General features: G+C 42.8%; 2 protein-coding genes across 2 annotated transcripts in view; both read right to left on the minus strand.

Moving 5' to 3' along the window:
• Positions 1-1699: 1699 nt before the first annotated feature.
• CCNO (cyclin O) lies at positions 1700-3578 on the minus strand. The gene is made up of 3 exons (XM_069000797.1): positions 2876-3578; positions 2607-2792; positions 1700-2453 (listed from the first exon to the last, which is right to left on the minus strand). The coding sequence occupies exons 1-3, from the start codon at positions 3245-3247 to the stop codon at positions 1968-1970; spliced, it is 1044 nt and encodes a 347-aa protein (XP_068856898.1). The 5' UTR covers positions 3248-3578; the 3' UTR covers positions 1700-1967.
• A 495-nt stretch (positions 3579-4073) lies between these two features.
• The window catches only part of DHX29 (DExH-box helicase 29), a 29761-nt gene continuing 14812 nt past the window's right edge, over positions 4074-19022 (minus strand). The window contains exons 17-27 of the mRNA XM_069000794.1: positions 17984-18068; positions 17307-17395; positions 16544-16672; positions 15649-15724; positions 14650-14874; positions 11875-12011; positions 11148-11241; positions 10111-10413; positions 8647-8778; positions 7020-7116; positions 4074-6271 (exon numbers count right to left, since the gene is read on the minus strand). Of these exons, the coding sequence (XP_068856895.1) occupies positions 6216-6271; positions 7020-7116; positions 8647-8778; positions 10111-10413; positions 11148-11241; positions 11875-12011; positions 14650-14874; positions 15649-15724; positions 16544-16672; positions 17307-17395; positions 17984-18068 (1423 nt within the window). The 3' untranslated portion in view covers positions 4074-6215. The remainder of the gene's footprint in view (positions 6272-7019; positions 7117-8646; positions 8779-10110; positions 10414-11147; positions 11242-11874; positions 12012-14649; positions 14875-15648; positions 15725-16543; positions 16673-17306; positions 17396-17983; positions 18069-19022) is intronic.

Raw genomic sequence — 19022 nt, forward strand, 5'->3', positions numbered from 1 at the left:
CAGGGCTGGGAAACATGGTGAGAAGGCAACAGGGAGGATACCAGTTGACGTCATGGAGAAGGGTCATGGCCGGGGGAACACGGCGGAGGGCAAGGTGGGAGTGTCACGGCCGGGGGATACTGGGCTGGGGAGCACGGTGGGGGACACCAGAGGGGCGCAGAAGGAGAAACGGGGAAGGGTACACGCCTGGGGGTCAAGGCTGTCCGCCACAGACTGACTCACCGAGGGCGGGCGCGGCGGGAGCCGGCGAGGCGCCGCTGCGGCGGGGTCGGGGCAGGAGAGCTCGGGGACTTTGGGCGGCCGGGGGCGTCCACGCCGTGTCCCCGCCGGGCCGGGCCGTCTTCTTGGCTAGGCGGACGGGCGGGCCCTGGACCGTGTTGGGGCAGATGGTGCCGAAGGCTCGGCGGCGGCCGCCCTGCTCCATGCTGGCGCCGAGGCCCCGGCCCCGGCCTCGGCTCCAGCTCCGGTGCCGGCGGGCGCCCTCCGCCCCGCGCCCCGCTCGGCGCCGCCCCGCGGGCAGGGGCGCGGGGGGCCGCGGCCATGCCGGGGACTGCCCGCCCGCCTTCACTCCCCCGGGGCGCCGAATCCTCCCGCCGCCGCCCCGGGCTGCGCCGGCGGCTCCCGCGCCCGCGGAACCCTTCCCCGCGCCCGCGGAGCCTGGGCGGGTCGAGGGGGCTGCCCCGGAGGGAAACTTGAGGAGAGGCGCTGCCGGCCCCGCCACCACTGCCGCCCGTCCCCCCAGCACCTCATTGCCGCTCCCAGCGCCGCGGGTCTCTGCCGGGCCGTGCGAGCGTCAGCCTGGGGGCTGGGCTGGTTTTTATAATGATATTTGTTAAATGTCGTTACAGGGGTAGGGGCCGGGCTGGTTTTTATAACGATGTTTGTTAAATGTCTTTACAGAAGTAGGGGCCGTCTGCGTTGAAAGCCAAGGGGCACAGGGGAGTGTGTATGAAAAAAACCCGCCCATGGCATCTTGACTGTACCAATCCGTCCACCGGCACAGGGTACCCTCACACCGGCAGAGGGTCCCACCCGCTGCTAGGAAAAGCCCAGCTGAAATCACCGGCGGGGCTGGCGGAGGATGAGCTGCCCCTTATTCCCCTATGGTGGTCTTGTAGGCATTTTCTGTAACAGCAGCGTCGACAAAGGTTTCCTCGCTCTGCCTCACCACCTGACGGCAAGCCACTTGGAGCGCCGCCCGGTGCCCGGGTCCCCCCTGCCCTGAAAGGCGAGCACTCCCGAGGGCAGCTCTAGGTGTCTATGAGGTCTTTTAACACCACTTTTGTGCACAGATACAAACGAAGAAAATGAAATATTTTACAACACTATGACTGTCTTCTGCCCTTGAATGTTTCCCGTGCTACAGTGCCAACCATCTTAGGAGAGTGCATCTGGATTATAGACCTGCTAGAAAATTAAACAACCAACCAACCTAGATGTTATTATTATTCCACACTTTGTTTTCCTACACTCATGTCAGTGCATCTAAATTTTTTTTTCCCCGAGCCATGATCAAGCCAGGGGGTGCCAGTTTGAACCGGGGAATGACACTCTTGGGCATCTTTTGGGGGGGGGGGGGGCGGGGATTGAGTTAACTGACGAGGTGAATTCGTTATGTGCCAATGTGTTTCCTCTCCCAGCTGCGTACGCATACCGCCAGCAAATAAACGAATAGAGGTAACAAGCAGAAAAGCGTTTATTCAACATTCAGTTGGTCCTTACACCGTTATCTTTATGGACCACCCTCCAAATAAATAACACAGTACGTGAGATTCAGTGTATTATTTACATGCTGGATTTTAAAAAAAATAGCAAAGGGACAGTGCAGATGACATGTCACATAAAATCTTTTGCAAAACGCCATCTAATTTTTAAGCTCCAATGACACTAAGGCTTAGTGGATCACACTACACCGACTCTGTGGAGCACAGACGCCGAGACAGAGCCGCCGCCACCATCACCCGCTGTCAGCCGTCATCCCCAAGCCAGGGGCACTTCTGGGCCACCTCCGGGGGCAGGAGGAGAGACAGGGACCGCCCGTTCAAAGACACCAGGAGCTGCAGCTGGTCCATGCAGTCCCGCAGGAGCTCCTCCGGATAGCCGCTGACTCGGAGGTCCAGGGGGCTGAGGTGGCGCAGGAGGCGGTCCGCCAGCCCCAGGCTGCTGGCCGCCAGCAGGGAGGGCGCGTATTTGGTGAAGGCATAGTCAGCCAGGCTGAGCTCTGCGACGCCCGCCGCCAGGCTCCGAGCGGCCGCCGCCTCCCCCGCGTCGGTCCCCCGAGCCTCCAGCCGCACCTGGCTGAAGTGTTCCAGGAAGAAGCTGACGGTGGGCGCCGCAAGGTCGAAGTGAAGGCGATGCAGGACGATGCACTCCAGGTTACGGAGCTGCTGGCGAGTGAAGGCGTCGCAGCAGAGGGCGAGAAGCTCCTTCACGCTAGGGGGATGCACCTCCACCTGCGAGGGGGGACAGGACTGAGGACGCTGCCGCTGGGAAGCAGCGCAGGGGAGCTGGCGCGGAGCCCGGCCTGTCTGGGGCCCCCTCGGGCTGGCCTCGGCGGGCTGCAGAGACCCTGGCGGCGGGGCAGCCGGGCACCGCGGCCGCCCTACCTGCTTGGAGGCGATGAGCAGCGCCGTTACCCCCAGGAGCTGGAAGCAGTCGGCTGCCACAGGAGTGGTGGCGAGAAAGCGGTCGAGGATGTTGACGGCCAGGCAGAGTGACTCGAAGGAGAGCCCGAAGTGCCGGTGAACAGGGATGAGCCAGCTGACCAGCTTGCAGCGCGCCTCCGCCGTCACCTACGGCACCGGCAGCGGGGGTCAGGCGGGGCCGATCCCGGGCTACCCCGCCCGCTCCCCGCCGCCGGCCTCGCTGTCCCCACCTGCGGCTGCCGGGCGAGCGGCTCCCGCGGCTGGAAGCGGCTCTCCAGCCCCTTACGGGACCGGTACCAGCTCTCCCCGTAGTCGCGGAAAGCCTGCAGCTCCTGAGCGCTCTCCCCCGCCGCCGCCGCCGTCCCCAGGCGCCGCCGCCGTGCCGGGCGCCGCGGGCAGCTCCCGGGGGAGCCGCCGGGCCCCCGGCGTTCCGGGGTGCCGCCGCGCCGCCCGGTCGCCGCCGTCACCATGGAGTGGGCGGCCGCGCCTGCTCCGCGCCGGTGGCGGCGGCGGCTATTTGAGTGGCGTGGTCGCCGCCGAGCTGTCACTGCCCGCCTCCCGGGCACGCCGCCCCGCCCGTCCCGGGGAGGTCGTCTGGGCATTTAGGGGACCAGCGTCTCCAAAACAGAATCCGAGCCGCCGAAACGTCTGTCTCTTCTCTGCCGCTTACCCTCAGGCTAGAGGCTGTGGTGGAGTCGCCGTGTGACTGTGACCTCCCGAAGACGGCCCCCTCGCTCTGGCAGGGCACAGAGAGCAAAGCGGGCAGCAGTGCCATAAACCCAGGGCAGAGCATGGAGCCAGCCAGCTGAAGCTGCTGCAGCTGTTTTGCCATTACAAAAGCAGGCGTCTCTCCAGCGCCTAGCAGTTCAAACTCGGAACCCCACAAGCTTTAACAGCTACTGATTACTCCCCATAACTAACACTTTTCACTGCAGGTCACCAGAAATAGCACAAATACACCAGGAGAGATACCTGGGAATGCTGGAGCTCACCGGGCAATCTGGGGCTCAGTTACACTTCCATCCATGAATAGAGAACTATTTTAAACAGCCGAATGCAGGGAAATCAAAATAGTCCTACACTCCAACCACCAATTTAAAATGTACTAGAGCTATGGAAAGATCTGGAGAAAGAAAAAGAAAACCGCTTCTGGGTTAAGCGCTGGGAAAGATACCAGTGGGAAACAAGAGCTTCAAGCAGCCCCTGATCCAGAAGCAAAAGAGGGGAGGAGGTGGGAGTTCTGCAACGTGAATGGCAGGAGCAGAAACTCCCCTCCGAGGTGAGGACAGAGACCAGGAGAACAAGCTGCCTTTAAAAAAAAAAACAAAACACACATTGCAGACCACAGTTGAGACTACAGTGACCAAGACTCAGAGATAGTGACTGGTCTTGTGTCCAACAAATGCTTTGAGAAAAGTAACACAAAGGTGTTAACAGAAGTCTTTATTAAATAAATAGAGCAAAAGAGAAAGTTCATTCACCCAAAAGAGTACAGGCACAAAAGTTCCTCATGTATACTGCAGACGCAGAAAGCCAGCACAGTATTTGTTTTTGTTTTTTTCTTTTGTTGTTGTTTTTTTTAAGATAACTGTGCTTATCTGTACACCACAGTGTAACCTCCTTAATCTGTTTTGCAGAAAACTGTTGCTCACGCATATCGTGCAATGTCCCAGTTATTACAATATATCCCCTTAATTTATTTCAGTTATTTATTTAAAAGATTACAAAGCAGAGCATGCTAGAGAAACATAAAGAATAACTCTGAATTTCAACATTATCACCCATAAATGGAAAAAAAACCTCCTATTCATCACAGTTGAATGAGGGAGAAGAACTCAAACTCGATTCACACATTCCCTAGGATTTAACCATTTGAGACCAACAACCCCTTTCCAAAATTCAAACCCAAAAGAAAGAGGAGCTTGCTAGTTACTGAATTACTGAAATGTTTTTCTAACTCATTTTTCCAAAGGATACAAATAAAATATCTCAACCAAAACAAAACCTAGGAAATTTGTTTAGGGTACAGATTTAGCTTGTATCTTCAATGAGTATAATTTGCACTTCAGTGTGGTTTTGACTTCAGCATGGGAATACTGAAGGCAAAGTTGAGGTCAAATGGTCTAAGATCAAAACTTCCTATTCAAATGCTTCCTTGCCTAAATGGTGGTGTGAAAAACCCCCAAAACTCACTTCCTGTCTCCTATGAAATCAGGACTATCACTGGATTATCATAACGTACAAAAGAGTAACGGATGTGATCCCTGTTCCCTCAGAACTGTTAGCAAACTTTCCTCTTCCAGAACTAAGTGTAAGCTAACATACACAAGCTGGACAGCAATACCAGTTCTGCTACGATAATCTAAATGGACAGGGTCCATAGATCTTGCATTTTTATGCATTCATTTTCCTCAGGGCCCTTTCTGTACACAATTAACCTCAGCTGTATAAAATCTTTTATTTTTCAGATTAAACAGAAGTTGTCATCTACACTGTGCCTCTGTCTGTAAAGACAGTTCCTACTTGACAGCAACTGTTTAATGGCAAACCCTCCCCACCAATATATTCCTTATTTTTGAAAGCTGAGTTGGCAATCTAAAATTGCACTTCATAACTGGAAATAGTGTGGACAGGTGGAATATAAGATCATCTGATTAATTAAGATACTCAGTTAAGGATTATTCAGTATTAAAGAAACAAGAAACAAAGGATCACACAAACATACAGTCATTGTGAGGAAGTATGGTAGGAGAGAACTGCCACTGGAAGTTTCCACTAGGAGCTTCTGTGGTATTTCCTTGAAGAGGGTCAACATGAACTTTGATCAACAAAGGGAAAAAAACCCCATGATCATCACTTGAAGGGGGGCTTGCAGAACTATGCAAAACTTAACATACAAAAAAGGGACAGCAAAATATAGTACAGTTGCAGGAGTTGCAAGGATCAGGGTAAATAGGGAGTAGCAACTGTGAAAAGAGGCACATCCTCTGTTTGGGAGGATCTGTTGGTCAGTACACCCCTCACCGAGCACTTGTTCACAGCAGTCTATACTATCTCCTTATAGAGCATCTTCTTAATGTAAGTCATACAGGAAAAAATAAGACTTCCCTAACATGTATTGGTTTAATACTGTAAATTCATAGTTCTGAAAAAAAATCATCCCTTAGGAAACCCATACGAGAAACATTTGTCTTCTGTTTGCACACATGGAATTCTACTCAGCTGAGATTCTGGACTGAATCTTTAATCATCAGTACATACTGCACTGATGGTATGATTAGCACATTAAGCTAAAAAAAGAGGACTTGCTCACAGCCATGTCTCTTTTGAAAATAAACTGCTTGCAGTTATCATTCAAACAGACAAATGGCACCAAATAGATTGTAAAGGCTAAACATATTCAATGTTCATCTTCAAACTGATAAAGATTGATCCTATGTAAAATCATGCAGTCTATCCCCATCATGGCTGGTATCAACCACACTAAGAATTTAAAAACTTTCCATTAATGTTGGAGTGCGTATTTCCCCTGCAATTACTGAAGCTCTGATTTTTTAGTGATTTCTGGTTTCAGTTACCATTTTCTGTTTTTATCAGCTCTTTGATGATGTATAAGACTTTGTCATCTAGAAAAGAAAACAAAGTGGGTGAAAAAACAGCGAGTTTAAAAATTGATCCCCAAAATCCCAAAAAAATCATAAGAGAAGTCTAGCTCTCACCAACTTAAATTTCTAATGTTTTAGGCTATGCCAGAATCTAAAGCAAGACAAGCGATTACCATTTGGCAAGCAAAAGGACCAACAGTATCTACATAGTACAGCATTATAAAATTATTCAATGAACAGCCAATGACCACTTCAGTATTTCACAAAAGAGATTGGGAAAGTGGTGGGTTAACTACAGATACATCAGCATACAGGAACTCCCTTTCTTCCCCACCTACAATATGCTCCTGAACATCCAGTGTCCAAAGTTTAAATTGTGCTCCACTATCTCTTACTTTTGAGAACCAACATGCAGTTGGTTAACCTAGATTTTGAGACAACTTGCACAACACTTACAAGTCATCCACACCTAGGATTCTCCACACACAATCTCAATGCTGTTTTGAGATGCACGCCTCACCATTACTACCACTACCTTGCATGTTACTATCAGGGATACCTTTAAAACAACAGTTGTGCAGATCTTCATATGTCTGGGGTGAGCCACATAATATATGTGCGGTTAGTAATCACTTTTTGGACACCTCTTAATGGAACATTCATGTCACACATGCTACTATGTGAGGATGCAGTGTACTAACAATTCCTCAGATTTGCCACAAGGTCCACTTAACAAACAGTAATGACAGCAATGCAGCAATAAAGTTACCTTCAAGTGACATTTTGGGATTTTCAAGCTTCTTCTTTAAAACGGACTCAATGAGAACTCTCAGCTGTTTGAAAATTACTGCTATCTTAACAGGAGCCTATAAAGAAAAAACATTTGCATTATCAGACATTTCATACCAAAATATAGCTCATAATATTACCCTACATATAAACAGATGTTTGTAATAAGATTCCTGCAAACATGATGCACATACATGACTCTTAATGGTAATCACAACCAGGATGGATAGTATACTCATGAAATGACTGGGCTTACATTATGCCTCAGCTTTAAGCACCAATTGTTCATAGTATCAAAGCCTGAAGAACAGCAGCTCAGAAGGATTCCCACACAACCAGCGTAAGAGGAAATGATTACTTTACCAAAAAGCCACCCAATTAATCGCCTTTTTTGCCCCAAGGTAACAAAGCTCATATTACATTTATAGCTGAAATAAAATAGCTACACATTTCCCTCTTGGGAGGTCTGCCAGGCCTTCTGAGAAAGCAATCATGAGCCCTTCCTAAATCTGACTAGGAATTTGGATACCTAAAGCTGAACCCTCTCCCAGAAATATTTAACTTTATCTTTCCCTCCCTATTTCAGTCTTTATTTCATTTATATGCTGCCTTTAGTCCAACAAGTAGCTGCTATGGCAGAAGCACAAAATGCAATGCATTCTGCTTAGCATCTCAGTAGAAAAGTAGAAATTCTGAAACACTCTGTAAGATGTGACTAACCCAGCAACTGCACCACTGTAGCAACCCAGGGACCAGGAAAAGAAGCTCCAACAAACCCACAAGGGACCTGCTTTTTAAAATTCCCTATTCATGATAAGCAGTGAATTCAATTAGATGGTTGCTTACTTGGATAAGCAGACTGCAAAAGATGGTTTTGTTGCTTATAGTTGTCTTTGAGAGTAGCACAAAGCCCACAGGAGCACAGAAAATTGTAACCAAGTAGCTGTCAGGATAGCAAAACCCACTACTTGCCATTTACCAGAATTCACAAAGGATCTTTTCATGACAACTGTTTTGTCTGCAAAAATATGCTAGGAAAATGCTCTCAGCCTTTCCATTTCCAAATAAAGCTTTCACACATGGAAAGGAAAAAACCTAATCAAGAAAACCAAACACCCCAAACCCAAGTAAGCAGCTATTTTACAATAGGCATTTTTTTCTTTTTCAAATAACTCCATCTGCACTATAAAGTAGTATATACAGTAGTGTGCTAAAGACAAATATGTAGTTACAAGATTATAAGATTGTAGGAAAGGGTAATATAAAAACAGTACACTCCTCTGCTTTCAGTGCAAGCTCTATAAAAAAAAGGCTTAGTCTGCATCCAATTTCAATACTTTTCGGAAAGAACACTTTCTTCTTGAAGAGAGAGGGGACTGATTTGTTGCAAACCACATATGACAAGTCTATTCTTTTGAGTGTGATTTATGAAGATTTCATTACATGTATATAAAATTTCCCATCATTCTCTTTTAATTCTCTCCCCCTTTCTTCCTTCTTTTCTCCATCTTCCATATACAGTGGTCTGAATCAAGCTGATACATCAACTGTGTAATACAAAAGCCCACGGAACCATAAAAGGTAGTTTAGTTGTAACTCCAACGCACCTGAAAATGGATCCAACCATCAACTGTCAGGAGACGCTCACGATGCTGCACTTCTATATCCCCACCAAAAAGCAATATGGGAAAGGGGGATATTAAAGTAGTCTCTCTCAGATACACCCTGGCATACCTCACCTGCATATAAACAAACACAAACAAATAAAAACAACAAAAAAAATCCTAAACCATGTAACATCTATAACACTAAATCTGATTGCTACTTCTACCCGCAAAAATACTTTTTTTTTTTTCTTTTTTAAGATGCACCCAGCACAAGTTATTGGACACAATCAATAGCTATTTGTCTGCCTTACACCACTTAAAATAATTCACCTCCAAGTAAGCGGCAGGCTTATATGCTGGAAGTTAGCTAAAGCCACAGTTACCTTCTTAAAGCAGCCATAGTTACCTTCTTAAAGCTCAAATGGAAAGGTAATGTTAGCCTAGTGGTGCTCACAGAAGCTACATTAAAAGTAATAAAACCACTGAAGTAAAAGGCAGGAAAAGCTCTTTCATTATACATTCTTCTTGGGAGCAGCTATTTTTTCAATTTATCTACATCCACATACGCACATGCATAAATGTGGTACACCCAGACACATACACTGCATGAAGTACGGGGCTCAGTATGTGCTGCTTCTGGCTTTGGAGTATCTCAAAGACAGAATGAGGTGAAATGAGTTGTAGCGGGAAGAATGGACATAAAAAGAGTGCACCCTCACACAAAGCTGCAGGCTTTGTCTGCCCTACTGTTCATGGAATAACTTACCTACCTTAGCTGCTCTCTTGTCACCAGACTATGATGTTCTTGGGGGCAAGAAGTATTTTCAGCTCTCAAAAAATACTATCACTTTATATGCATTAAAAAGTCTAATGCTTTCTGCTTCTCTACAGTAAATTCGGCCAATAAGCAACTGCTGTCAAACTTCTGTTACACCAGAAATATAACTAAATACAAACACTTGAATTCAGCAAATACCTGACAAGGTTTTCAGTTGAAAGGGAAAGAAAGCGACAGGGAAAATAATGCAATTCACTTAGGGAGTTCAGCAGTCCATTACAGAATTGGCTATTTTATTACTGGGTTAAGTCAGTACCAAATTTCAAAACCTTAGAACAGTGAAAAAGTAGACTTTGAAAAGTTACTACTACATTTTACTGTGTAAAGTAATACTAAAATCAACAAGACAGTATTTAAAAAAGTCAATTATATTATTAAGTTAAATGATACAAAGAAAATTCCTTTCATTTATAGCTATCAGTTTCACCATGAACATATTTGTTCATGATCTTCAGCTTTACCTTCTTTTTCTTCAGCACTCAGATGACAATCATTAGACAATAAAAGACACTTTAAGATAAAACATTTAGATATTAAATAACATACACTAGTTTAAAGTATACTAGAGGCGTAACTCCACAAACTTTACACAAACTATTAGCTGCAATTCACTATCTTCAACTTACCTTCTCCTGGTAAAGCAGCCATCCATATGTCTGCAAGTCTCGATTTACAGAGGAAGGATGAACTTGCGCTTTACCCTGAGCAGTTTCTACCATGCAAGCCAGCTTCTCTGTAATATCCACAGACTTTGCATATAGTATTTTTCCTACATTGTCATAGAGCCCTGCAGTCAACACAGCTTTAAGAAGAGCTATTTCACTGAGAGACGGGGATTGTGTGGCTCCATTTCCATCCCATCCACATTGCATTGAAGGTGCTGTGAACCCTGCTGCTCTGACCAGCCTTATGAGCTCTTGCTTCACATCCTGAAATTAGGATATTAGTTAAGTTTTTAATTCAAAAATTACATACTTCACTTCAGCAGCAGGAAATGACATTTCATCTGAATTATTCAAGCTCTCCAAGGGAAAGTCCCTTACTAGAAAAACCACTTGTATTTTCTGCAGCCACACTGGAATCCTAGCTATTTCTATGAGAAAAACATCATCAATAAAACAATCTGATATCTGGAATATAGGATTAGACATATGGAAATACGTATGCTGCAAATACTAAATCTCTACTTGTAGTTAAAATGAAAAAGATATAGCTACATCAAAGATTCAGTTCTGCTTAGAAGTACTCAGTCACCCAAACTTAAAAAGATCAATTAAAACATTTTCTTACCAAAACTAAGAGGTTATTCACATAAGTTTGTGGCTCATCTTTTAAATTAACTGTTAATAGATATGTTATTTGATATCAAGAATATAAATATTTTAATTCATGAAGTTTTGATCATCTGATGGAAGTAAGGCCTAGCTTCTCCAATGGCAGTGACTACAAAACTGTTTACCAAAGCGTGCATATCAAAACTCAAATACAAACACAGCTGCTTTGATTGAGAGTGCGCATTTCATCAATCCCTAGAATTCCACTTGCTTTTATCTTGTCTAAATAGTAACTGTGATGTATCACCTCTTTAAAAGGGAATGACATTTTCAGAGGAAAATTTTAACAAATAACTTATGAGTGCAGAGCAGAACATAGAATGCTTTACCTCCAGAGTTAACAGCGACGTCCTATTAAGAAAATTTCTTCTGCAATAAGTCATTTCAGCACGATATCCCCCCTCCTGTCGAGCCCTTTTCCACCTAAGGAAAAAACTGTGTCTTATTAGAGCAAGAAGAAACCCATCAAGACTATAACAACAGATGTGGCACTAAGTTAAAAAAGAATAATGTGCTTTGGTAAGCATTCTCCACTCTAACATAAGTTGTATTTATGAAGATGAATACTGTTGGTCTAAGGGCACTCCAGAGAACATGCCTGTAACATAGATTTGACAGTTACTAACAAAAATAGAAGGTGATTTACTCTCAAAACCCACATATTTCTGCCTGTCTTGACAGTCAAAACAAAATTCAGACTTAGTGGTAATACCCTAAAAAGGAAAAAACCTGTATGTCATTTTATACATTTGTGCTTTATCAAATACAAAATATTCTGGTCAAAATACCACAAACAGCAAATAAAATACTTTAAACACTAGGATAAACCCACACAGTAAACCTCTATAGGTGTGCAAGCATAGTTAAAAGGAGTTGAAGAACAACATACTAAGCAAGCTATCCATTTGTGTTACAGTATTTGGCAATCTATTGCTACTCCGAAGAGAAAAAACTTGAAGTGAAAGCAGTTCCAGAGATATTAAGGATTCTTCACATAACTGCATTACTTAAGTGTTATCTGCTACTAGTTATGAGCATAGGAGAACCATCACTTACCCCAGATAAGCATTGTAGATTGTTATATGGTCTGAAACTGCCATAGCTAGAGATGATTTTGCAAGATCTGCTTCATCTTTTTGACCAATAGGTGTAGTAAATGGGGATTTTTCTGTCATAACAGCAGCCAGAGTTGCCTGCAATTATAAAGCACACATCACTTAAAAATATTTTATTATAAGCTTACAGGTTTGTAATACAAATAGTCTTAAATTCTGTTTTACCATTATCAGAATTATAGGCTTGGGTTGCAAGGGACCTTAAAGATAAACTAGTTTCAAGCCCCTGCTATAGGCAGGGACACCTTCCACTAAACCATGTTGCTCAAAGCCCCACCCAACCTGGCCTTGAACACTTCCAGGGATGGGACATCCACAACTTCTATGGTCAACCTGTTCCAGTGCCTCACCACCCTCACAGTGAAGAATTTCTTCCTAATATCAAAACAAAACCAATCCTCTTTCAGTTTAAACCATTCCCTCTTGTCCTATAACCATATGGCCTTGTAAGAGGTTCCTCTCTAATGCCCTTCAGATACTGAAAAGCTGCAATTAGGTCATCCTGGAGCCTTCTCTTCTACAGTCTGAACAAGCCCAATTCTCTCGGTCTCCTCAAAGGAGAGGTACTCCAGTCCTCTCCAATTATCTTTGTGATAACCTCTCCAACAGGTCCACATCCTTCTTGTGTTGGAGACCTGGAGTCACCTACAGTGGTCCAGATGGGTCTCACCAGAGCAGAGCAGAGCAGAAGGGCAGAATCCCCTCCCTCCCCTGCTGCCCACGGGGCTCTGGATGCAGCCCAGGACACGTTTGGCTCTCTGGGCTGTGAGTGCCCATGGCTGGGTCATGTCCAACCTCTCACTTCACCAGCACCCCTAAGTCCATCTCTCCAGGCTGCTCTCAGTCTGTTCATGCCCAGCCTGAGTTGATACCCAGGTTTTCCCTGACCCTAGTGCAGCACCAGCACTTGGTCTTGTGAGCTTCACATCTGCCCACTTCTCCAGGTCCCTCTGGATGACATCCCATCCTTCAGGTGTGTCAAAAGCACCACTCAGCTCGGGGTCATCTTCAGATTTGCTGAGGGTGCACTCAACGTCTTCACCTATGTCACAGATGAAGACACTAAATAACATTGGTCCCAACACAGACCCCTGAAGGCACCACTTGTCACTGATGTCCATCAAGACTCTGGGCCATTAACCATCACCTCCTGGATGGGATGGTACAACCACTTCCTTATCCACCTAATAGTTTATCCACTGAATCCATCTCTCTCCAATTTAGAGAGAAGCATGTTATGGGGGACCATGTAAAAGGCTTTACAGAAAGTCCAGATAAACAAATATGTAGCCTTTCCCTTACCCACTGATGTGGTCACTCCACGACAGAAAGCCACTGGGTTGGGCAGACAGGACTTGCCCTTGGTTAAGCCATGCTGCTGTCTTGAATCACCTCCCTGTCCTCCAAGTGCCACAGCGTATTTCTAGGAGGATCTGTTCCATGATCTTCCCAGGTACAGAATTGAAGCTGACAGCTTAGTAGTCCCCAAGTAGTTCCCTCTTATCTACTTATTAAAAAAAAGATGGCTACAATGTTTCCCCTTCTCTAGTCACCTGGGACTTCACCTGACTGCCGTAAAAGAAGTTGCCATTGAAGATTGAGGCAAAAACATTGCTGAGTACCTCAATCCTCTCCTCATCTGTTGTTACCATTTCATCAGCTGCAGCACATTTTCTTTGACCTTCATTTCCTGGCTGACATAGCTGTACAACCTCTTCTTACTCTTCTTTGTGTCCCTTGCCATGTTCAGCTCCATCTTTGCCACGGTCTTCCTCACCCCATCCCTTACACAACTAGACAGCATCCCTATACTCTTTCCAGGACACCTGTCCTTGCTTCTGCACTGCTTGTGCATTTGCTTGTTACCCTTGAGCTGGACCAGCAGGTCTCCACTCAGGCCCATCGACTGTATTCCCTGCCTGACTTCTTGCACCTGAGAAATAGTAGCTCTTGTACTCTAAGAAGAGTATATAATATTTAATTATAGCTTATCTTCCACTAAGTCTCAAGGAAAACTCAGCACCATAAGAATTTCTTATATAGAATTTAGTACTTGCTTATATTAAAGCCACCATTTATATAGTGTTTTATATGCAAGGATAAAAAACATTAAATCTCAAAACTCAGATGAAATGTTTTGCCAAGTGACAATCAACTGCTTTAGGTTATAACACATTAAAAGGAGACATCAAGAATTTTAACTTTCACATTCCAGGAACTAACATACTCATGTTTTCTCCTAATTTGCAGTGAATTAAATGGATTAGGTGAAAATAAAAACCATGCCACAGTCTTTATAAATAAATTAATTATTTGCAATCAATTTGCAGTAACTTTGATAATGTTCTTGGCCACAAACTGTGGGGTAACCCAGACTGCCCAACCCACATATAAGAGGATGTTTTCTGTAAATGTCAGATTCCCTGGGATCACCATGGATAGAACTGGAGAGCAAGCCTGATTGTCCACTGTGGAGAGTTCCTAGGAGTTCAGAATCATAGAATCAATTTAAGTCACAAAAGACCTTTAAGATCATTGAGTCCAACCATAAAGAACACTTACATTATTCCCCTCTACGATGTCTGGGTGCCCTTACCCTAAAGTAAACATTTTAACTTCTTGCATCATCTTTTCAAAATATCACATTATAAGAAATCAGATTAATTGCAAAGAGTTAACAATTTCTATACTTTTTAAAATACAATTTTTTACTCACCACAGGATCCAAGCAGCCAAATATAGCACCAAATATAAGCATTTTGCCAATCTTTACATTAACAGGAAGGGCTGCAAGGTGCTGGCCCAATGGAGTCAGCTTGGGCACATGTAACTGACAAGCCCCAATCTTCCTCAACAGGTTCATTGCATTACCAATTACTTGCTGCTGTGGCGGATCTAACGCTCTGGAAAGAAAATCTTCAGGAGAGCCAAGACTACATTTCTGTGAAGTAAAGGGGCATATATTTCAATATAAAAATTTATTATAAAAAAGTTTTCCAACAGCTACACAGAAAACTGCAAAGCTGTTCTTGCATCAAAAGTTCACATTCCCTCCCCATTAAACAAGCCTCTTGCTTCCCAGAAGGCTGATGTGCCCCACATTAGGTTAACGAAACTTCATTGTTTGGAAGGGCTCCATATGGCATGACCACTGTTGAGAGAAGTGTGTTACCAACTGATGAGCAGGAGACTCAATCCTCATGGGATGCAGTTCAACCTAGCACTAATTTGTCAGGTTGCTCATCTTTCCATGCACATCCTACTCACTTAGGACATGATGAGAGGTAAAGGAATTGCTCCCTTAAGCAGAAATCAATTAGAAAGCTATTTAACAAAGTTTCAATTGTTACTCTGAGGCAACTGCAATCATATAGTAGACTATTCTCACTGAACAGTGTGCTCCTATTATCCAGCAGTCAAGTGCAGAGTTCTCCCACAGGTGAGGGGGTAAGCCCCATTAAGTAATTACATTGGATCAGGTCTGTTGTAGCAAACCTTTTTAGCTACTAAGGTCAGTAATTCCAAACCAGGCAATAGTATGAAGGTGTAATTTCTCCAAAGGCATGTGTAGTATTTTAGCTACCAAGCCTTTTGTCATGTTTTCTCTCCCATCCAGCTGAGGACAAGAATAATAGAGGCGCTTTGGGGCCACCCAGCATCAAGCCAAGGTCAACCCACCACACAAGGTTAGCAATTCTAAAACCAAAAAACATACCATAATATGAAGGCATAATTCCTCCAAAGGCACACGCAGTATTTCTGGAACAGAATATTCCATGAAACTTTCAAACCTGCAACATCACAAAAGCACAGAAACACATATATTCAACTAAACCTTTGAATTAAACCTGTAAAACTTGTAAATCTGGGTTTCACATGGTCACTCTTTGCAGTTTTTCTCTTGAATGACAATGGCATGGGTAAGCCATTCATACTTTGACTTAAGGCATGTGTTGTGGCTTGAAAAACAAGTTTTAGTCAGAGAGGGAAAGGCAGGAAACCCCAATTTTCAAAACAAATCTGTAATGCTTTCAAACTGAAAAGTCTTGTATGTGATTAAAAGGGACACTTCATTGGTTGTATCAGAAGACTTTAACCTTAATTTGTTTCTCAGCTGAAAGTCACTTCAGGCTTTTACAGAAGCAGGAAAAAGGTTATTCCACTGCAGTAACAGAAACTAATTCTGCAGTGCCCCCATCTCTTATCCATAGAGCTACCTCCTCAGAAACCTACAGATTAGCCTGATAAAAAATTCAAAGTTCAGGAGATAAGGTTTGCACACATTTGATGTGAACCAAGCCAGTGTTAAAAAACTCATGTTCTACAATTCCTTGTGCTGCATTTTTCCTTTAATTATGCATACTTTTAAAAAAAACACATTCTAGAAATATTAAGAGTAAAATTAACTTTAAAAAAAAAAATGCAAAAGACTACCGTAACACTTTATATATATGACATTCAAATTCTTGTTTTGGTTGAGTTTTTTTCCAGTTTTATCTTTCTGGTTTGCAGTAAGTAACGTGAATTTCAACAAGAATTCTGGGCTTTTCACAGAAAAACAAAAAGACAGTATCTATGTGATTTACATAATTCTGCTAAGTTTACAATACCTGTCTCTCGTGTACATTCGGAAGCAGAACCCATCCCTAACACGCCCAGCTCTTCCTTGCCGCTGCAGAGCACTAGCTTTACTAATAAAGGTCTCTTCCAGGGAACTCATCTGACTGCTTTCGTGATACCTTAAAAATTATAAAGCAAAAGCCTGTTCAGATTTCAGAATTAAAATCTGCACATATATATAACCTGAACATCACCATGCTGACAATATATTTAATGAGCAATTATTTGAAAATATATTTAGTTTTGAAAATTAAGTATATCTGGGTGGAACTGTATATTACAAAACGTTGAATACAACTCACCAGTGAAACTGTAAATACTGGAAAACGAAAACTTTATTATTGCATGTCCCTGGCAATTCAGAATCATTCCAATACATTGTGTAAGGCTTTTCACATTTAAAGTGAAGAAGAAAAATAATTCTTAAAAACTGAGATAGTATAAAACATACTTCCTTCATTTTTAAAGCAGTACTTAATCAATACTTCCTTCATTTTTAAAGCAGTACTTAATCATGATTATCCATACATTACATCCATTATCTGTGGATAACTTCCCTTGTTCTTCACACCATTTGAAATTCCAAAGATACATCCCAAACTTGCATCTAAAACTCCAAGCTGTTATATGAGCTCAGCACTCATTTCTGCATCCGGAACTCTAGTTTAAGAAGGATTCTACAATACTCTTGCATTTCCATCCTCCAAATATTTACAGTAATCACAGTATGATTAATGAAAATCAAACTCTTACCTATTTTCTTTTGTTCTCCCAGTATCAATCACAAAGACAACATCTGGTATTGTAATACCCGTCTCTGCTATATTGGTTGCCAAAACAATCTGGAAAAAGCAACATAACATAAATAGAAGAACTGGAATGTCTAACAGTTTTCCCCCTTTAAATCAGTATTATGGGGTAAGTCTGGTTAAAATTTTTTACCCAGAAATGCTTCCTTAAATAAGCTGACAAATAATTAAAAGCTACATGACTTAGGAAATTGTCTAGTTTCTCCCAATGAGAGAAATTAAAAGTTAAGAAAGAATTTCACATTCCCATTTTGTTTTATAATCCATCAGAATTATTGGCTAGTATCTGCCAAAACTGATCAACATTTAATTACATAGTTTGACAGTAAATAAAATTGTATTTTTCCTAGATAAAAGCCATAGTTACTGGTTAACAATAGCTAAAATACAGGAAAGTAAGAATTAAAGAAGTTCACAGAAAAAGATTAGGTTTAAGAATTTCTCCAATACTGTCAATATTTTCACAGAATATTAGCTTCTAGATCATGAAATTAGAATTGTTTCTTTGTAGAGAGGAAATTCCAGGAACAACTGTCATATAAAATATGATTATATTTTATAACAATTCAGAGTTGCACCCACAGAAAACTTCTTTTCAGCTGTGAACTTTGTAAATACTACCTTTCTAATACCAAGAGGAGGTATTGTAAATGCAGCTGCTTGATCTTGAGTGGAAAGAACAGAATGCAGAGCTATCAATCTGTGCCTAGAACAAGAAATTAGAGTAATAAATATATACTTATCAAATTAGATAGAGTAAAAAAGTGAGACCAGAATAATGACAACATTCGGAGAAAGCAACTAGAACAGACAACTGAAAGAATAAAGCTTTGTATGATTAGGTATGAAAGTCTGCTTCACTGTTTTATTACAATATCTAGAAAAAATAACATAATTAGTTCATAGGGATTCTCTCCCATTCAGTAAAAATGCAGGAGAAATAGTAATACTGCAGAACTTCTGGTTACTTTACAAAAATAGCCTAGCAATAAAGGGAGGACGGTGTCCATAAACCCAAGTTTTTCAAATTGTTCTTCCAAGACAAGGACCATTACAAACACATGCAACTTTAAGTTTGAGTAATAAAGGCCTTCAGAGATGAGACAGCCCCAGAGACTGGTACTTTCCTTCTCTTCCAGACCTTTACATCTCAGTGCACCAACAAATATTTAGCATTTGACTGCAATTGTTCCTTTTATGCAGTTGTGTTGCTAACTTTCAGTTACCCAAAAAAAAAATTTTAAAATTATCTGTCACTACAACCCTAGGCCATTTCTCTTGGTAGATCCAGATGCTCTGGAGCTCTTCTCAGGAAGTAGTCACTTCCATGTAAACAGTAAGCCACAGAAATCTGTATCCCAGGTATGGCAGCTTCCATACCCTAAGAAGTGGAAAAGAAGTAGTCAACTGCTTTTGATTAAATAAATTTGTTGAAGAATAAAATAGAAAGTAACAAAAGAAGATTTATCATACCATTCTTAAGTATCTGTCATTTTTGCTTGTACAACTTTTAGATTATAGTAGTAAAAGTACAACTGTATTATAGCAAAACCACATTTGTACTGCAGTAAAAGTACACTTGCAGCACAATGTATAACACTCAGTTTCCTTTTACAAGAACAGCAAACCTTAATGAATATGTTTATTGGGTTGTAACAGA

Source organism: Aphelocoma coerulescens, assembly GCF_041296385.1.
Source record: "Aphelocoma coerulescens isolate FSJ_1873_10779 chromosome Z unlocalized genomic scaffold, UR_Acoe_1.0 ChrZ, whole genome shotgun sequence".
Classification (NCBI taxonomy): domain Eukaryota; kingdom Metazoa; phylum Chordata; class Aves; order Passeriformes; family Corvidae; genus Aphelocoma; species Aphelocoma coerulescens.

Bases quoted from the DNA above. Each gene is read 5' to 3' on its own strand.
- CCNO (XM_069000797.1), bottom strand. From the start codon at position 3,247: ATGCCCAGACGACCTCCCCGGGACGGGCGGGGCGGCGTGCCCGGGAGG. The intron at 2,793-2,875 runs GTGGGGACAGCG...CCGGTGCCGTAG, and splicing joins CGCTCGCCCGGCAGCCGCAG to GTGACGGCGGAGGCGCGCTG. The intron at 2,454-2,606 runs GTAGGGCGGCCG...CCCCCCTCGCAG, and splicing joins TGCTCATCGCCTCCAAGCAG to GTGGAGGTGCATCCCCCTAG.